Source organism: Bipolaris victoriae (assembly GCF_000527765.1).
Source record: "Bipolaris victoriae FI3 unplaced genomic scaffold scaffold_90, whole genome shotgun sequence".
NCBI lineage: Eukaryota > Fungi > Ascomycota > Dothideomycetes > Pleosporales > Pleosporaceae > Bipolaris > Bipolaris victoriae.
In genome coordinates this window covers 1-17,636 of record NW_014575302.1, presented here as the reverse complement: position 1 = coordinate 17,636, position 17,636 = coordinate 1, and the positions used below count along the sequence as shown (strand labels likewise).

Sequence of the window (17,636 nt, the reverse complement as noted above, 5' to 3'; positions counted from 1 at the left end):
GGTCAAGCATCGGTTCTGTAAACGCCACAATATTTCATTTGTGGCGAGATTGCATCCGTATCGATCGTGTCCAACGCATGTCGACAGCCGACATCGCAAGTATGTAATGTCTGGATCGCTCTGGCCAAGTAGATTAAAAAATAACCCTGCATCCTCAGTTGCACAAGAATATACTCACGCTTGGCTTGATAGCCAAACTCTGGTTGTTTGTAAACACATTTGCGTTGATACCTTTTCGGTCTTGTGCAGTGCGCAAAGAACCTAGTATGCTTACCGAAATTCGCACTGTTTACAAAACGGCCGATCCAACGGTCAGAGCATACTGAGTCGAGATACAGATCGACTCGTGTTTCTCCTAAATAATAGGAAGAATACGAGTTCTGCCCCACGTAATATGAATTTGAAATTACATGACACTACAACAAACAGCATGGTATCAAATCCTATGTGAGACATTCACAAGAGTTGAAAACACATTACATTACTTTATGCAACAAATGGTTTTATATATGAGATGGAGATGGAGAAAAGAAATGTGGAAATAAAGGAATACCAAGGCCCTTCTTACCTCAGTCTGCCCCTATTCCGTCCTTCGTCTCGCCTCGTGACGAGGAACCACAGACTGCTAATCCAACAAAGCACCACCCCCAACCAAGTTTGTGCAGGAGCCTTGAAAAGGGAAATGGCTACAAGTTGGAAGGCGCTCCTGGGGACGGCTACAAAGGTCGCCGTCAGCGGAGATGTCGCCTTGACTAGCAGTAGTGTACTTGAGAAAACAGCCCACGAGCCCATGCCGCCAAATAGCATCATGGCCCAGAAAAACGGAACATCGAGGAACGGAATATTGTGCCATATGTGTGGAACCTCGCCAGAAACAATGACGATGGGTGTAAGCATCATGAGAGAGACAATCGAAGTATAGTGCAGTGTGCGATAAAAAGCGCGAGTTTCTTCTCGGTTACCCGACTCTTCCGAGCCGGTGGGATATCCTGTAAGCACGTCGCCCGAAGGCACAAGGTTTGCGACCATGGTACGGTACGTGCGGAGAAGGAGGATGGGGTAGAGGGCGACGAAGCCAGAAGAGAAGACGCCGGCGACGACCGACTCCCAGGTCACACGGACATCAGGGCGGTAAGAGGCGAAGAAGAGGTTGAGCGTCGCAATGAGGGCGGAAGAGAGAGCACTGCCAGTAATGTTTTCTTTTTGCAGAACACAAGCAAAGATGATTGCGAGTGGAGTTATGCCGATGCGAGCAAGCTGGTAGGTCGGAAGTGGTGCATATCTGATGAGTGTTAGTGGTTGAAATCAAAATGGACTGACAAGGGCACGTACGCAAATGAGTAGTTACTGAGAAGCACCCTGGCCACAAAGACCACCGCGAGGGGCAGCACCTGCTTAGCAATTTGTATATCAAACTCAAACAGTCCACCACCTGCAATACCTCCCGAGCCATTCGAGAGCCAGCGAGCAAAGGCGGAGATGCCAGGTTTTCTGCCCCCTCGGTATGCTCCTCCTTGTGGGGCGGCCGGCTGTGATGGCGGTACAGCAGCACCAAAGCCAATGAAACACAGGAGATTACTGGAGAAGCGTAATAGGCTCGAGACGAGGATGAGGAGAAAGTGGGTGATGATAAGTTGCGCGTAGGATTGGGTCAGGGGAAAGGGGAATCTGTCTTGATTAGCATGTGCCGCAAGCAACAATCCATGTGAATCCTTACTTGTAGACGCCCGTGAGCATGATGAAGCGGTTCATGAGCAGCAGGCCAAAGCTGCATCCGCCGACCCAGAAGACCAGCAGTCCAACCCAGATCTGCCAACCCTTCCACGTGCCAAAAAAGAAGGCCCCCGGGCCGCCCTGCTGCCAAAAGCCACGAAAAGCATGGCCTCCACTCCCGACGTCGCTACTGACTAGCGGCCGTATACTGCTCGTGGGCTCGAAGTCGTCGTCTTCCTCATCTTCGCTCTGTGCAGCGCTGCGATTGCGCGGATATGGGCTGTTGCTGCGGCTGCCTACGTCTATGAGGGGCACGGGCGGCTGCAGCTCCGACTGCGAGTTATGCGCAGAGTGACTCCGCCTCGAGGACTCCATTTGGGCGTAAAACTCGACGTCGGAGTGGTCGGTGTCGTCTATGGAGCCGATGCTATTGTAGCGTTGGTGTGCGTTGCTGTCCTTTCTCTTTTTGTCCCTCGGAAGCTGGACGGGGCCGCGCGAAAGATTGCTGAGGAAATCGAGCGGCTTACGGAATGTGTTCTGGGTAGCCCTAGTGAATGCACGCGACGAATTCATCGTGACGGCTTCATTGCGAGGATCAAAGGGAGCAACTGCATGCTGACGACGTCTGTAGGTTTGCAAAAGTTGAGCACAGGCAGGGACGAGGCCGGCGCTGGCAACCTGGACCCTGGCCTAGTCTAGGGGTATGGTGGGTCCACATCGACTACTACTACTACTACAGAACTTCAACGTCGCTCACATCACCATCTTCATTAGCATCGACATTGATATTGACATGAATATCAACACCATGTTCCTACAGTCTGATACCGCTCACTGAACACGTGATGGCTGCCAGCTCAGTCAGAGAACTGACTGCATTGAGAGATTGTTCCACTGACCCATGGGGAGAGGACTCAGATTGTCTCGTCAAGCGCTCCAACGAAGCATTCGAGTACATTCATGATCAAAAGAAAACTTCCTTTCGCATATCATACGAAGAGTGGGAAGCTGAGGGGAAGGCGGGTTTTGCTCTCCATGAATGGCTGGTACTCCCCAAATTGGCCTCAGAGGTTGCACTGTGTAGACTACGACTTGAGACAACGGGCAACAGCCATCAGCTTAAGAGGCATCCCAATATCGGCACTCATGGTGGAATCAACGCTGCGGTTTACTCAACTCATAGCCTTGACAATGCATCGTTTATACTTGGATGTCATTAGACTCACATGTAATACCCAGAAATCAGGATCGATTGCGACATCCAAAACGATAGTTACACGACGAATGCGGAAGGTAGACATATGCTGCCAATGTTGTAAGCGCCTTGTTTTTTCCTTTCTGGGGTTGGCTTATGCCAACACTGCTGTCACTATACGCGCTCTAGTGAACAAGCAAACCACATGCAGCGTTCCTTTTGTCCAGCGCCAAAGGATCCAGAACCCCAAAGCAAGACAGGAAGGAGATGCAAGGCTGATCCGCAGCCAGGAACAGGCGCACCTAGCCGTATTCCGTGGGAGGGTGGGGGTGGGGCTGACAAGACGATAACGGGCCTATTTTTGTAGTAAGGAAAGCCACCACTTGTCTCAAGGTTTATCGCTGTCGTATGCAAGTCTTGGAGCTGCGAAGTAGGGTTGCATTCTTCTGTTTATCTGTGATCGCCCGAACTCATTGCCCATTAAGGTCAAATGGCCGTCTATTGAATTTGTTAGCTGGGTGATGTGGTTATGCAACTTCTTCGTCCATGATTCTCAGTGCATGGGACGGGCCGCCTGGTGTGAGGCTGCTTATGTTGCAGTACGTACCTTGGACTAATTTCTCACGTCGATATCACTTACAGCCACTAGCCCATGACTCGCAACAAACAAGAGTAAGTAGGTTCCTGAACGAGCCCTGAACTCTTTACCCGCAGTATATGTCCGAACACTCCGCCTTTCTTGCTAAAAGCCGTACTATTGAAAAAAATCATGATTCTCGCGTGCTAGGACTTTGAGTTTTCTCAAGGAAATTCTCGGCCTCCACTATCTTGTACACAGGCTTATCAGGAAGGTGGCCCAAAGAATCGGGGGCAGTATTGGAAAAAGCATCTATTGAATGCTTGGGTCGAATCAAGTTGCGTAGGTGCTCGCATCAGTCACTACACCATTACTTGTACCTGCATCCTATCCTGTACAGTTAGGTACTCCCGTTCTTTAGGAAAGTAGGTCGAGTAGGGAGGCTTGAAGCGGGTCCATGCCCACCCCAGGTTATGCAGCTGACTATACTATGCAGCAATACAACGGCGAAGCTGAACCGACATAAGCGCTGCGTACGATTACGTGCTTGGCATTGGCGGACGTTGGACAGCCAGGGAAGGTCCTTCGACCCCAAAGTGTGGATCGCCGCAGGGTCTTAGATATGAGTAGATCACGGGAGATCCTACGCCGGCCACTAAAACATGAGTGCCAGGGACTAGCACACCAGTGTACCGCTCACAAGCCCTTTGCCCGGTGTTCACTGACCGCATGTTGAAATTCCAAAATTTCGGAACCATCCATCACAAAGCACGGGGGAGCAGCGCAAATCTTCTTCTTCCGCATGGATCCGTCACGAGGCTGTTGTACATGGTAGAACAGCTGTATCAGTCTGCTTGCTTCTCCAGTGCGTGAGATGCGGGGTGGTTAGCCACTGATACCAGTTCGATGCGCAACTCCGGCTTGAACATGGGTAGCTTATTGCCACGCCGGTAGGCTACCGTATAGGCGACGTTACTTGCATGGCGCCAACTGACTTGAATTACACCCTACTGCAGTTGTGTGCTCCATCGATATGCATACTGCTGTATGTTAAGAGAGCTTGAATCAGGAAATCGCCGTTGTGTAAGAGTTCAAAGATATGACTTTACACGCCCTGGCCGGGGGGGCGAAGATCAGAAAGTAGGGTTGTTGGCGTGTCAAGTTGACGTCGGATGGTAGTGCAGTGACGGGTCCAAATGCCGAAAAGTTACCCAAGCCGGACACAGAACACGTGCACGCCGTCCCTACTACCAAGACTTCGGCGCCGACAATCTTCCGCAACTCGCCGTCATGGCCATCTCTTCTACACCTACTCATCTCCCCATCTCTATACCCTTTGCCTTATTCAGCCTTACCAGCGACAAATACAGGCTACAGGTCTCTCTGGTCGTCGGAGTATTTTACGCAAAAGGCAGGAGGAGCTTGGCAAAAGTGAACAGTCCCCGGAGGCGTCGTGATCGACACCATGAACTGACACCATCTCGCCCAATACTCGCGCATGTCTGGGCAATGGGCGAGGCTTGAAGCACCATGACTCCGACGCACTCTTCCGAAATGCTTCTTCTAGCTCCACGATGAATGTTCCTTTCAAGGTGCACCCCTGCGATGCAACACAATGGACCCAGCCTGCACACAAGGCGCGTGTGCGGAATGCCAAATATGCGCGCCATCTTGATCATCACCTTTTACCTTGATACAGCCATTGTCTGCCGTATCTTGCCTTGTTGGTGGCACTCGCCCTCAATCCGCTGCCGCCTTATCTGCCATGTCACTAAAGGTCGGGCTGGGTATATCGGCATGCATTGTGCTAGTTCCCAAAGAAGGAGGTGGTTTCTGCACTTGTGTGCTTTTAAGCTTAATGCTAAGCGGGTCTTGGATGGTCAGCGGACAAAGACGATATGGCTGCACACGACACCAATCGAATCCCGCACCACAACAAGTGGCCCAGAAATTCGAAGAGAGTGTGCCATCGTTCTCAACATCTTGCCCGACGCTTCTGTCATTCGTTCGCCGCCTATCATTGGAGCGGTCATGTGAAGGTCTTTACCCCTGTGGGTAGGGTAGGGCTCCACCGATTATGTGCTCACACATGATGCTTCTCTGCTCATCAAGCTCTTCTAGAGCCCTATTGCTCTTGGAACTGTTACTAGGTGTCACGCTATTTCAAATCATTGACTGCTCTTTGCGTCGAACACTGTCTAGATACCTTCACGTAGGCATTCGAATTTCTACCCTCATGCCAACATAGTGGCTGATCACCCCGTACCGTATGATCTTGTTTCAAGGATGAAAGGAATACAACTATAAACGGAATATTCCATCGCGACATGTGCAGCTCTGCCAAACAACCTTACCAAATTTTGTGGATCCCGAGCTAGCAGACAAAGTCGCAGTTCACTACCTCGAGAATCCCTGGTGACAATCCTGCACGGAGCATGTTCATTTGACAGCCGCCTTGCCACTAGGCCACTCATCGCTTCGCTCCGTTATCTGGATTTCGGCAAGGGCTGCTGCGGGTGTAGATCGATTCATCCCACGGGCCTTCTAGGTTGGATCTCTACGCGCACTTATTCACATCCCTAAACAAGTAAGCAATATTAATATAATATGCATCATGCCAAGACCCGACGTCTGACCTTCTACTACCAGCCTTTCCTCCTTCTCCTAGACGCCCCGCCCACTCTGTCACTGGTACAGCGGGTGCTTGGAAGCGCGTAGTGCCGGAATCACATGCTGTATCACCTCCCAAACTAGGCATCAAAGGTCTACATACGCCATTTTGTGCCGCTTTGGCGACTGGCAACTCTACGCGCCATGGTGTAGGTACGCCGGCTCTGTACGCGATTGTCACATCGGTGATTGCTAGTCCTGATTGGAAGGTGGGCTTGCCTCCTGTCATGTCATTGCAATTAGAGGCTACTGAGTGTGTGTATATAAGAGGGACAGAATGCCTTGTTGAAACATCAGGCAACGAGCACAACAGCATCCAGCCCATCAACAGCAGCACTCATCAACCTTCGCTATATCAGCATCGTTCTTCGATCGTTCTTCAACATGAAGCTCTCACTTCTCCTCGCTCTTCTGCCAGTGGCTCTTGCCCTTCCTGCGCCAGTCATCGTTCCCCGTGCTGGTACTCCCATCCCAGGAAGGTACATTGTCAAGCTCAAGAACCAGAACCTTGAGAACCTCATCAACACTGCCTTGAAGCTTCTCAAGAAGGACCCCACCCACGTCTACAAGTTCGGTGGTTTCGGTGGTTTCTCCGCTGATATTACTGATGACATTGTTGAGCTGCTCCGCAACCTCCCCGGTGTAAGCAATTGATTTCCAACACTACGAGTCTAAGCACTAACAAAGTACACACAGGTCGACTACATCGAGCAGGATGCCGTTGTCCAAGCCAACCTTGGTGTCGAGGTTGAGCTCGAGAAGAAGGCTTACACTACCCAGTCCTCTGCTCCTTGGGGTCTTGCCCGTATCTCCAGCCAGAGCCGTGGCACCACCTCATACACCTACGACACCAGCGGTGGTGAGGGCACCTGCTCTTACGTCATCGACACTGGTATCCAGGTCGACCACCCAGAGTTCGAGGGCCGTGCCACTTGGCTCGCCAACTTCGCTGACAGCTCGAACACTGACGGCAACGGTAATATATACTTATCCTCGAAAGATGACAAGTAGACTAACGGTTTCTAGGCCACGGCACCCACTGTGCCGGTACCATCGGTTCCAAGACCTACGGAGTAGCCAAGAAGACTAAGCTGTACGCTGTCAAGGTCCTCGATGCCAGCGGCTCGGTATGTAAAGACATTGCCTCTTGTTGAGATATGCTGCTAACTATATCAAGGGTACCAACTCCGGTGTTATTGCCGGTATCAACTTCGTTGCCACCGATGCCAAGACCCGTAGCTGCCCCAACGGTGCCGTTGCCAACATGTCTCTTGGTGGCAGCCGCTCCACCGCTGTCAACTCTGCTGCTGCCAATGCTGTTTCTGCTGGCGTCTTCTTTGCCGTTGCTGCTGGTAACTCTGCCGCAAATGCTGCCAACTTCTCTCCCGCATCTGAGCCCACTGTCTACACCGTCGGTGCCACCGACAGCTCCGACCGCCTGGCTACCTTCTCCAACTTCGGCGCATCTGTCGACATCCTTGCCCCTGGTGTCTCTATCCTTTCCACCTGGATTGGCGGCCGCACTGTAAGTTATATCCAAGAAGGATATTCATCAATTTGTTTTTCATACGGCTAACACTTCAACAGAACACCATCTCTGGTACCTCCATGGCTTCTCCCCACGTTGCTGGTCTCGCTGCCTACATCCTGACTCTTGAGGGCAAGAAGACCCCTGCCGCTCTCTCTTCCCGCCTCACTGCTCTCTCCCTCAAGAGCAAGGTCACTGGTCTTCCCTCCGGCACCGTCAACAACCTTGCCTTCAACGGCAACCCCTCCGCTACCTAAGCATGTTGCAAGCTGGTTCTAAGCAGGTCGAGATGATGAGATGCCCTCTCTCTCTCCCTCTCTCCTTTGTGCTCTTTTTCCATTACAACTGTATATATGATGATTGGGTTTCGCATAGGCTTTTGGGCTTGTTGCGCCGATGGTATTGGAAGAGATGGCATGATTGAGATTAAATAAACGATGTCGAACAAATTCTTCTTGATGCATCTAGTGACTTTGAATCTTCTTTTCTCGAAAATACTCAATTTAGATTGCATAAATCGTATACTAACATCTAGTTTTAACCCCCATCTCCCCAAGCATCCCCTTCAGAAAACACACCCATCCGATCCCCGCACCCACTCTACCACCTCATACATCGCAAGGAAATAATTATACAGTAAACATCCCTACCCTTTTCTCTTTCTCCTCGGAAAACCGCACATCCTTTCCCCAATCGCACCTCGCTAATCTACCACTACTACTCCCCTCCCCCGGGTAAAATACCAAGGCTAATCTATCACTCTGCGCAACGCACGAGCCAGTGTTTGTAACCCCGGGTATAAGCCTCGCCTCGCCTCGCGCGGCTATGTGTTTTTTATTTCCACTCATGTACGCGAAGTTTGGCGGGTAGAACAGGACGCACGGTTTGTTGTAAACTAGTTGAGTTGAGGGAGAATGCGGGAGGGAGAGTGCGTGTGGATGTTTTCTATGGTGATGTGCAGGTGGAGGGGGTAAAGGTGCTGGTGGTGTCTTTGCAAGAAGGAAGGTGGGCCGAGCTGTTGTGCTGTTCCCGTGGATGGGGAGGGGATTCCCTGGGCCATGGGGGTGGTGAGGCTGGGAAGGTGGTACGAGGCGGTTGTGTCTGCGAATAGAGGCGCAGAAAGCTTTGGTGTTGGGGTGAGGCGCGATCAGGGATGTTTTTGGGCGACGGTGGGGGTGGGTGGTCGGCTGCTGTTGGGTATGTTGCACAGCGTGAGGTTTCAGGGTGGGACTGGTGGGATTGACGGGGCTTTTGGGACAAAGAACATGTGGTTGGATCTGGAATGGTTTATTAAGGTGGGTCTTCACGATCGGGCAGTGGATGTTCTGGATTATTCTTTGTTCCTTCCATGATACGTATATTAAGAGGCGTTGACACAGTAGTTGTGTATTGGGTCAGGTGGCTTTACTATGCCGCAGCCACAGGTAGGTTGTGCCGCAGCTGCACGTGTCCGTTGAACTACCAAATCGATATCGTTTGTTTGTGGTGATATTTTTGCCCCCTTTTAGTGCACTGTATACACCTCATAGGTCAAAAGATACGGTTTTTACTGCTCTATCTAAAGCTTCAAACTACTTGAATGATAATAAGCCTTATTGTAACCCAAAAAGAATTAGGAGCACATGGCGCTACTATGAAATCTTATTCCAACAACCCGACTGTCACCACATGCCACGCCGTTCTTGTCCGCCCTGAAAGAAACACTGCAGCAGATACAGCATGAGACATTGGTCCAAGTAAGGTTGCACTGCATATGTACAATCCTATCACCTATTGACTCTCACGGACTGCGTGTTTAAATGCCACAGGAGCTGCCCCCTTTAGTAAATAATGGCCGGTACAGCATGTATATTTATCAGTAGCGCTGCCTTCCAAGTAGATAAACCAGAGCTTACAATATTGGTCAATTCTTTACTTTGTTATAACTCAACATACTATCATTCACTTCAAGATCTTTCTGCGATAATGTACTTCCTTCTGCTATCCTTGCTTGCTTCACTTGCAACAGCTACACCCTTAGTCAAAGTACGCCGTAGCAATGCCATCACCAACAAATGGATTGTCAAACTCAAGGACAATGTCGCTACTATGGCTGTCGATGGCGTGAAAGCAGCCCTTTCCACCGAGCCCGACTACCAGTATTCGATGCCTGGCTTCCGAGGGTTTGCAGGAACTCTGTCCGAAGAGGAGGTAGCGTTGCTACAAGCTTCTGATCAAGTAAGGCACTAGTAACAACTTTTTGAAGTTTCTGTGCTGATTTGTATAGATCGAGTATATTCAGCAAGACGCTCAAGTTTACACGACGGCACTTGTCAAGCAGCTGAATGCTACTTGGGGAATATCTCGTATTTCGCATACGAAGCCGAGCGAAGCCACTTATCTCTACGATTCCAGTGCTGGAGAAGGAACTTGTGCGTATGTTTTTATCTGCCAATAGCTGTTCTGTGGGTATTATTGACAAAGCGTAAAGTTATGTGATTGATACAGGCGTCGACATTACGCATCCCGAGTTCCAAGGACGTAAGTAATGGCGCTCGAATACAAGGCTCGCACACTGACTCAGTAACAGGCGCCTTCTTTCTGGCAGATCTCACTCATGAAGGTAATTTTGTAGACGGTTATGGTCATGGAACGCACGTCGCCGGGACGATTGGATCTACCACTTGGGGCGTAGCGAAGAAAACTACCATCTTTGCTGTGCGAGTGCTCGACTCCAATGGCTCGGGTACGAACGCTGATGTGATTGCGGGAATGGAGTTCATCTTGCGAGATGCAAGAGAGCGCAGGGGAACGGATCAGTGTCGCAATGGCTTTGTTGTCAACATCAGCTTAGGAAGTGAAAAGCTTCCAGCCTTGAATGATGCTGTAAGTGGTTCTTGTCAAGTTATTGTTTTTCCGAATGCTGATTAAGATACAAGGCCGCAGCTATGGTTGCCGAGGATATCTTTCTAGGAGTTGCAGCAGGTAACGACGGCGTTCCGGCTGATGATTTCTCTCCAGGGTCCGAGCCTTCGGTCTGCACTGTAGGAGCAACGGCGCCGAACGATACACTTACCTCATGGTCCAATCATGGTCCTCGGATCGATATTCTGGCTCCCGGCCTAGACATCACTAGCACTCTTCCCAACGGTGTGGTTGACTCGTTTTCTGGTACAAGTATGGCAGCTCCGCATGTTGTTGGACTTGCAGCGTATGTGCTCGGACTCGGGTCACCATCAAAGGATCTATGCGGTACAATCGCTGCCTTGGCGATTAAGAATGCGATCGATCAAGATACGCTTCCAAAAGGGACACCGAACCTGCTGGCGTTCAATGGCGCCGATGCCAGCCAGAAGCGTATGAAGCATCTATAGATTTATTTGAGAGAAGTGAAGAAGTACGGTATTGTTCGGAATTCGTCATAGTGATCTGGGATATACCTTGTGTATGAATGCAGGTGTCAATATCATGGCCATAGATATCGCTCAGATGCGCATGCCTGTCTGATCGATAATTCTCGAAGACGCTAGAGTCACAGCCACAATGCTATATTGCCGATGGAAGCTTGACCATAAACAATGACACAGTATAAGTAATCAGTTTGCAGACCATTATGTGAGACCCGTTTTTGCCGGTCCGTCTCACCTCAGGCCCTGTCAGCGACAAACGGCCTATGGCAGTCCAGCAATAAATTCTCCGAACTCCATGGCTATGCCAACACTTGTGCATGCAAACGGTAACTTTGAGACCCGAGCCTTGTAAGGGTGATGTCGCCCAAGCGATTATCGCCGATCGGAGCTTCCCCAACCCTGCTGGCATAGCGCGATCGACCAACCACCGACAATCAGACGAGGGAATTGCGGGGTAGGGGTATGCAATAACAGGCTAGTCCAGCCTGCACACGCGACTTTTCTCCAGGACCCAAGCATCCCAGCTTGATTGCCTCTCATACTTGATCCCACTATCTGTTAATCATTACAGGCGCTTAGTAGCTCTCCCTCAATCACACGGCACTCGTCACCGCGGAACCACAAGTCATGGCGTCATACTTTGATCTCCCGCCACAGAAAGTGGCAGCACCAGCGTGTATAGAGCAGATACCTCAAGAACAACGGAATCAGCTGGGCCGCACTAGCAGCCTGATGTCCCCAGCCGTCGCTCAGATCCTTGAAGGACTAGGAGATGACCACTCGAGTAGCAGCGACGAAGACTCGGACCTATCAGACGATCAAGAGAAGGGACATCCCCAATCGCAATCTAAGAAGGATATCAGCGCCCAGAAGATACAAAAAAAGAAGCAAAAGTTCAACTCGGCTCAAGCACCTCGGCCGTCCTCTCTCTCTCCGAACAGAAGCAGAAGTCGCTCCAGGTCAGCAACCAGAAAGGTTTCCAATATGCCGTCATCTGCAGATGCCAACGGAGCCAGTTCCGATAAACCTAAAAACAAACAACCACACATGGCCCGCTTCCATTCTCTCCGAAGTATTCTTTTCCAGCAGAAGATCGAAGACCGTTTGAGGACGGCTACGCAGGAAGATTGCAACAAGGAGGTCAGTGCTGCGGAGACGTGGCAAAATCAACACAAAGAGCGCCAGATGCATCATCCAACAACGCCCGAAAAACATGCGCAAGCGAAGAGCGGAATTGGAAGTAGGCTTAAGATGACGCTGCGGAGGATGACAACCAGGGATGCAGGGGGAATGGAGAAGATTAAGGAGGATGGAGCACCGGTTGAATTCAAAGAGCGTCCATCGACTCTTTCCTCGGAAAATGAAGAGAAAGAACCGGAATCAAAGAAAGCGAACGAGAATGATGACGCCAGCATCAAGGAGACTGATGTTGACGACCTTGTTCGATGGGTTAGCCGGCGCGGTTCGGCTGGTGAGGGTGAGGTGCAGAAAGATGACATTATAGAGGGTGCCAAGGACGAAAGTGCCCAGGACAGCCTTGGTCGTTCCGATATTGAAGATCTCGTTCACCATGCAAGAAGGAAATCGTCCACCAAAGGTGTCCAGGAAGCCAGCGATGAACAACTGGGATATAGCGACGCACCCACGGAGCCAGATACCGACCTTTCGTCAGACGAGGAAGAGAATGCGGACGACCTTGTACGCTGGATATCGCGTCGTGATAGATCCAAAGCCGGTCCAGTAAGGCGAAATCTGCAACGAGAAGAGTTGGATTCCGACGTAGAAGAACACTACGACTCGGACGTCCCAGAACTAGGCCGATGGTACAAACGCCACGATGCCACCAGTGGAGAATCGGGAGCCACCACCCCAATCAAAGACGCGTTTGAACAACAGCAGATAGAAGAAGAAGAAGAAAACCGCGGCCGACCTCGAAGCCGCGAATTACCTGAGCCACCTACTCAAGAAAAAACCCACCTTTCATCCTCCGACGTCGACGAGCTCGTCCGCTGGGTAAGCAGCAAAAGCCTAAACCTAAAACGCCACGACACTCCTCTTTCTCAGGCGCAAACCCAGGCCGGGACTCCAGACAGCACGCAGGAAGAAAAGAAACAGGCCGTAGGTATGACTCTGGACCAAGGAAGCTTATCCCACCGCGACGTCCAAGATTTGATCGAGCATGCGCGCAAAACAAGCATACCAGCAGATGACACCAGTCCAGACTCTTCCAGCATCGAACGAGGCGACCTAAAGAACATGCAGCGTGAGAATAGTCTGCCAGCTCGTGACCCACAGCTCGAGCTAGCGGGGAAAAGAGAGGATATCAGAAACAAGGAAAAGGAAGAACAGCTCGGTATGAGTTTGCAAGATGGTAGTTTGAGCCATGGCGATATCGAGGATTTGCTCGCACATGTCAGGAGCAAGTAGTGAGTAAGTGAGAATTCAAGTGGGGAAGTTGAAGCTTTTTGGGGGTGCGGGAGCCCCCGGACGCCAAGTGGGGTCATCGTTCAGGGATAGTAGCGGGTTTGGGAAGGTGACGGACTAGGACTCTAATGGGTAGTGTATATTTGTTTAAAGAGGAAAGGAGTTTTTTTTGTGAACTTTTTTTCGATTGAAAGCGTGTGCTTTTTGGTGTTTTGAGCGATTTGGGGATAGATATGTAGGTTGGTAATGTGTAGTGTAGTGTAGTTCCCAAGAAGTGCTTAACATAGTTCAGTGGCATTTTACATTGGTGTTCAGATTACGACATAGAACGAGTAGTAAAAACATGGCTACTCATACACTGATCTAATGAAGCCCGAAAAAAAAGAAACTTGAATGTTGCAGCATAGCTTTTTCGCGATGCCAACACATCTACTCCATAAACACCCGGAAAAGGAAAAGAAAGGGCCCTACCGCAGGCTCTAGACCGCAAAAAAACGAAAGTAGCACTCTCAATCCAGCGTGACCGCATCAACCCCTTCAAACTGCAACCGCCTAAACATACTCCTGATAGTCCCACAATTCTTATCCCGCTCCTCATCCCTCGGCCTCATCTCCGTCCTCATCTTGCCAAGCATATTAGTGCCATCCCCGCGATGCCCGCCCTCCTTGATATTCGTAAAGAACATGCGTCGGCCGGTCTGATCCAGCGGCTCCCACTTGGCAATGCTGACATCCTTGCGGGGAATAACCTGGTGCTCGCGGTTCGGATCGAGGAACTTGACGAATGAAATGAAGTAGTCTGAGATTTCGTTTTGACGGCGGACCATGACTTGGCCGACAGTGCCGGCGTGTTTGGTACCGAAGCCGTTTTCAATGTCAACACCCCACATGACGTCCCATTGGTATTGGTAGGTGGGGACGTCGGACGGGTTGAAGCGCGAGATGGCGTTGGAGGCGAGGTAGGTCGGGCAGATGTAGCGAATGTCACCTTGGGCTTTGGCGACGGCATCCCACCATTTGCCGCTGTCGGGCCAGTGGCGGTCGTTGGGGTAGGTGTTCTTTAGTGTCTCGAGGTCTTCGTCTGTGAGCAGGGGGTAGTGGTCCTTGAGGTATGATTTGAATTCTCCTTCATTGTCGGTCGCTTTCTTGACCTGGTCGGAGCCTTCGTTGGAGGTGAAGCCGATAATCGTAGGGACTTTGGCATATTTGTTGGACAGTATTGCGGCAGGGGCGGGCTGGGTGAACATGCCACCTTTGGGCTCGGTCGTCGGGGCCCACATCCAGCGGGGCGGAGTATTCCGGCCGGGGAAGGACATGGGGTAGTTTTCATAGTATAGGTCGCCAGTCTCGGCATTGCGAACGCAAGCGATATCTGTACAGTTCAGCCCATCTGCAACTTCATTCCAAAACTTCTCAGCCTGGTCGGGTGTGAAGAAGGTTGGGCTTGCGGGCGACTGTGCGATGGCTCCGTGGAAGAGTCGCTTGCGGCCGGTGCCAGGAACATTGTAGTAGTTGTCGCCTTCGTTCGCAGTCAAGTGGAGCATGACTGATGCGCCGCCCGCACTGGTGCCCATTATGACTACGTGGTCAGGGTTACCGCCAAAGTAACGAATGTACTTTTGTACCCATTCCAACGCTGCCCTCTGGTCGCGCAATCCGTTATTGTAATCGCCATCCTGCGCGATCTCTTTTCCGGAAAGAAAACCGTAAATGCCGTTGCGGTAGTACATGGTGACTACAACGATACCCTTGTCCAGCTTGCCGTCCACGCCTTTTTCACGACGAGCCTTCTCTACCATTTCGCCTCCATTACTGCGTCCGGGAAGATGGAAACCACCACCGGGAATGTTGACTAAAACAGGGAGATCATCACCGGGCTCAGCATCGATTGGCGTGAAGACATTGAGACTCAGGCAATCCTCCGTAGACCGTGTCTTGATACCCAGGACGTCGGGACCTGAAATGTCCTTTCTGTTCCTCTCCGCTGGATTGATCTTCTGTATTCTAGGGCACATGCCCAGCGACCCATCCCAAACCAAGGGCTTCTCTGCGCGACCAATGCCATATGTTCTGTTCACGGGCTGTGGTCCACGGAAACGGTTCTTGCCTCCAGCATCTGCAGCATAGGGGATATTCCAGTAGGAACGGACCTTGTCTGTAGTGTTGGGCTTAATGGCCAGGTAGTCTAGTTCGACAATGTATGGATCTTCGGTGTTCTTCAACGGCGCAGAGAAGGGAGGGGCTGTAGGCCTCGATGATAACGGCGGTATCCATTCGGAGCTGGGTCGCAGATCGGGCGAGTAGAGGAAAGCGAACGTGAAGGCGAGAACGATGGCAGCGGCGAGACCAAGGATAACGCGCCGGTCGAAGATGAGACTCGAGTTGAGAGGACGTACTGCCATGATAGACAAACGTGCGCGGGGGTACAAAAGAGTGTAAAGGGTACTGAAGGGTGGTGTGAAGAAGAAAGAAATCAACTCAAGACTGTCAAAGTCACGTCTGCAGCTGCACCCGGGGCAGCAAATTCAGGGACGCAGACGGGTGGAAGTTCCTCGCCGCTGTCACAGGCTTGCTAGACATTCTTGTTTCTGGATGCCTGGTTCTTGGCCAGCCAGAGCGACGGAAGCGGCTAAGGGGGCGGCAATCGGCACCATGTCCTTGGCGCTGACGCGTATCGCATTTGGGCGAATCCCATGGCGATCGACACCTCAACGTCTGGCGCCTTGTTCAGGGAGAGGGACGGGGCGGACAGTTGATGGGTGGGTTGCGTTGGTAACCTATGCACATGATCAAGATATCGGTAGTAAACTGTATCTGGCTGGCGATTTGATCATGTGGAGGCATTTTTGCATGGCGAGCCAAATACTTAATTGAGTCCCGAATAAAATAATCACCTTTGATGAAGAACCCATGGAACCAAGTACATCGTTTCCGAGATGAGGCATTGCTCATTACATAATGGTGTTGCGTCTCCAGACAAGACAGAAAAAAGCAACCTAGCTTGCATGGCACATGGATTCTGGCCAGTCGGTATCTCTTTAATATTGACATTGTAAACATTGCTTTTAGCCAGGTATCTAATTGTTATCCTTGTTACTATCGAAGATGCATTCCAAGTCAGACTCCACGACCAATGGATTTATTGATGAAGCGTATCTTTAGAGTTGAGCGAATTGAGTGTCTTCACTACGCGCATGGACTTTATATCATCAATTCTTAAAATGTAGTATGCAAATGCTGATATATATATGAACAGTGATATCTACAGCCCGCGACCGGGCAAGTCCAAAGGATCTGTTTGGTTAAAGACTTTTGAATTATTGGAAGAAAGATCTCCTTGACATCTAAGTGTATTATCTTGCGTGTGTAGACCTGAGTATGCATCTGTCATAATGCAGTTGTACTAAAAAGAGAGGACCGATGCTACTGCCCTTGATGCAGCGTTGTTGAGTATAGCCATCTTCTCGTTCTCCTTCCCACTAGACAATATCATCCAGTGGATGAGGATTCAAGCTCAATACAGCGTCTCAGGCAACAAAAGGGAGTAATTCTCTCCCTTACTCGACCATGGCTTTTATCTACATATTTAGCGATACGATTTACCAAGTAAACCATTATGTCAAGCGTCAGTGTCTAACAGCCTAACGATTCGCGCTTGCTCTCCTGTCCATCTCCTTCACCATCACCGTTGAGCTACCCACACCTGAAGCTTTTCCGCACCAAGGGAGCTCTATCGCATCATATTTCATAGTATGAAAGAAAAATTATCAAATGGAACCGTGTTTTCTTGTAGCGCCACATATCATTTATCACGAATGCTTTCCCCCAGTAAGACCTACTGCGATTTCGAAATCCCATCCCCTCATTGCCCCAATAATATCTCACCCACAAAATCCACAACATCCATCCCAAAGTCACATCCATCATCCCACCCAATCTACATCCATCCCCATTAGTCAACCCCCAGAAATACCCTCTCCCCCCTTCCCACCCAAAACCAACCACAACCACTCTCCACCGTACCAAACTCCCACCCACACAACAACCTTCTTCAAAAACCCCTTCATACCCCTCCGCCATTTCATCCTTCCACTTATCTCTCCCTCCCCCCCCCCCCCCCCCCCCCCCACCAAAAAACAA

At 50.6% G+C, this 17,636-nt stretch overlaps 7 protein-coding genes across 7 annotated transcripts; 4 read left to right on the top strand and 3 right to left on the bottom strand.

Moving 5' to 3' along the window:
• Positions 1–2: 2 nt before the first annotated feature.
• COCVIDRAFT_108104 (hypothetical protein) lies at positions 3–152 on the bottom strand (the record flags this gene model as incomplete). Its single annotated transcript, XM_014697788.1, has 1 exon — positions 3–152. One exon carries the CDS (start codon positions 150–152, stop codon positions 3–5), a length of 150 nt encoding a protein of 49 aa, XP_014553274.1.
• Positions 153–564: 412 nt separating this feature from the next.
• COCVIDRAFT_29484 (hypothetical protein) lies at positions 565–2,286 on the bottom strand (the record flags this gene model as incomplete). Its single annotated transcript, XM_014697787.1, has 3 exons — positions 565–1,282; positions 1,333–1,668; positions 1,718–2,286. 3 exons carry the CDS (start codon positions 2,284–2,286, stop codon positions 565–567), a joined length of 1,623 nt encoding a protein of 540 aa, XP_014553273.1.
• A 2,777-nt stretch (positions 2,287–5,063) lies between these two features.
• COCVIDRAFT_40672 (hypothetical protein) lies at positions 5,064–5,733 on the top strand (the record flags this gene model as incomplete). The annotated part of the gene is made up of 2 exons (XM_014697786.1): positions 5,064–5,364; positions 5,702–5,733. The coding sequence occupies 2 exons, from the start codon at positions 5,064–5,066 to the stop codon at positions 5,731–5,733; spliced, it is 333 nt and encodes a 110-aa protein (XP_014553272.1).
• An 806-nt stretch (positions 5,734–6,539) lies between these two features.
• COCVIDRAFT_18802 (hypothetical protein) lies at positions 6,540–7,940 on the top strand (the record flags this gene model as incomplete). Its single annotated transcript, XM_014697779.1, has 5 exons — positions 6,540–6,797; positions 6,852–7,131; positions 7,182–7,282; positions 7,333–7,680; positions 7,743–7,940. The coding sequence occupies 5 exons, from the start codon at positions 6,540–6,542 to the stop codon at positions 7,938–7,940; spliced, it is 1,185 nt and encodes a 394-aa protein (XP_014553265.1).
• A 1,708-nt stretch (positions 7,941–9,648) lies between these two features.
• On the top strand, positions 9,649–11,036 carry COCVIDRAFT_108066 (hypothetical protein; the record flags this gene model as incomplete). The annotated part of the gene is made up of 5 exons (XM_014697785.1): positions 9,649–9,900; positions 9,950–10,098; positions 10,154–10,203; positions 10,253–10,548; positions 10,602–11,036. 5 exons carry the CDS (start codon positions 9,649–9,651, stop codon positions 11,034–11,036), a joined length of 1,182 nt encoding a protein of 393 aa, XP_014553271.1.
• Positions 11,037–11,699: 663 nt separating this feature from the next.
• On the top strand, positions 11,700–13,499 carry COCVIDRAFT_108083 (hypothetical protein; the record flags this gene model as incomplete). The annotated part of the gene is made up of 1 exon (XM_014697784.1): positions 11,700–13,499. The coding sequence occupies one exon, from the start codon at positions 11,700–11,702 to the stop codon at positions 13,497–13,499; it is 1,800 nt and encodes a 599-aa protein (XP_014553270.1).
• A 506-nt stretch (positions 13,500–14,005) lies between these two features.
• COCVIDRAFT_40668 (hypothetical protein) lies at positions 14,006–15,898 on the bottom strand (the record flags this gene model as incomplete). Its single annotated transcript, XM_014697783.1, has 1 exon — positions 14,006–15,898. The coding sequence occupies one exon, from the start codon at positions 15,896–15,898 to the stop codon at positions 14,006–14,008; it is 1,893 nt and encodes a 630-aa protein (XP_014553269.1).
• Between the last annotated feature and the right edge of the window lie 1,738 nt (positions 15,899–17,636).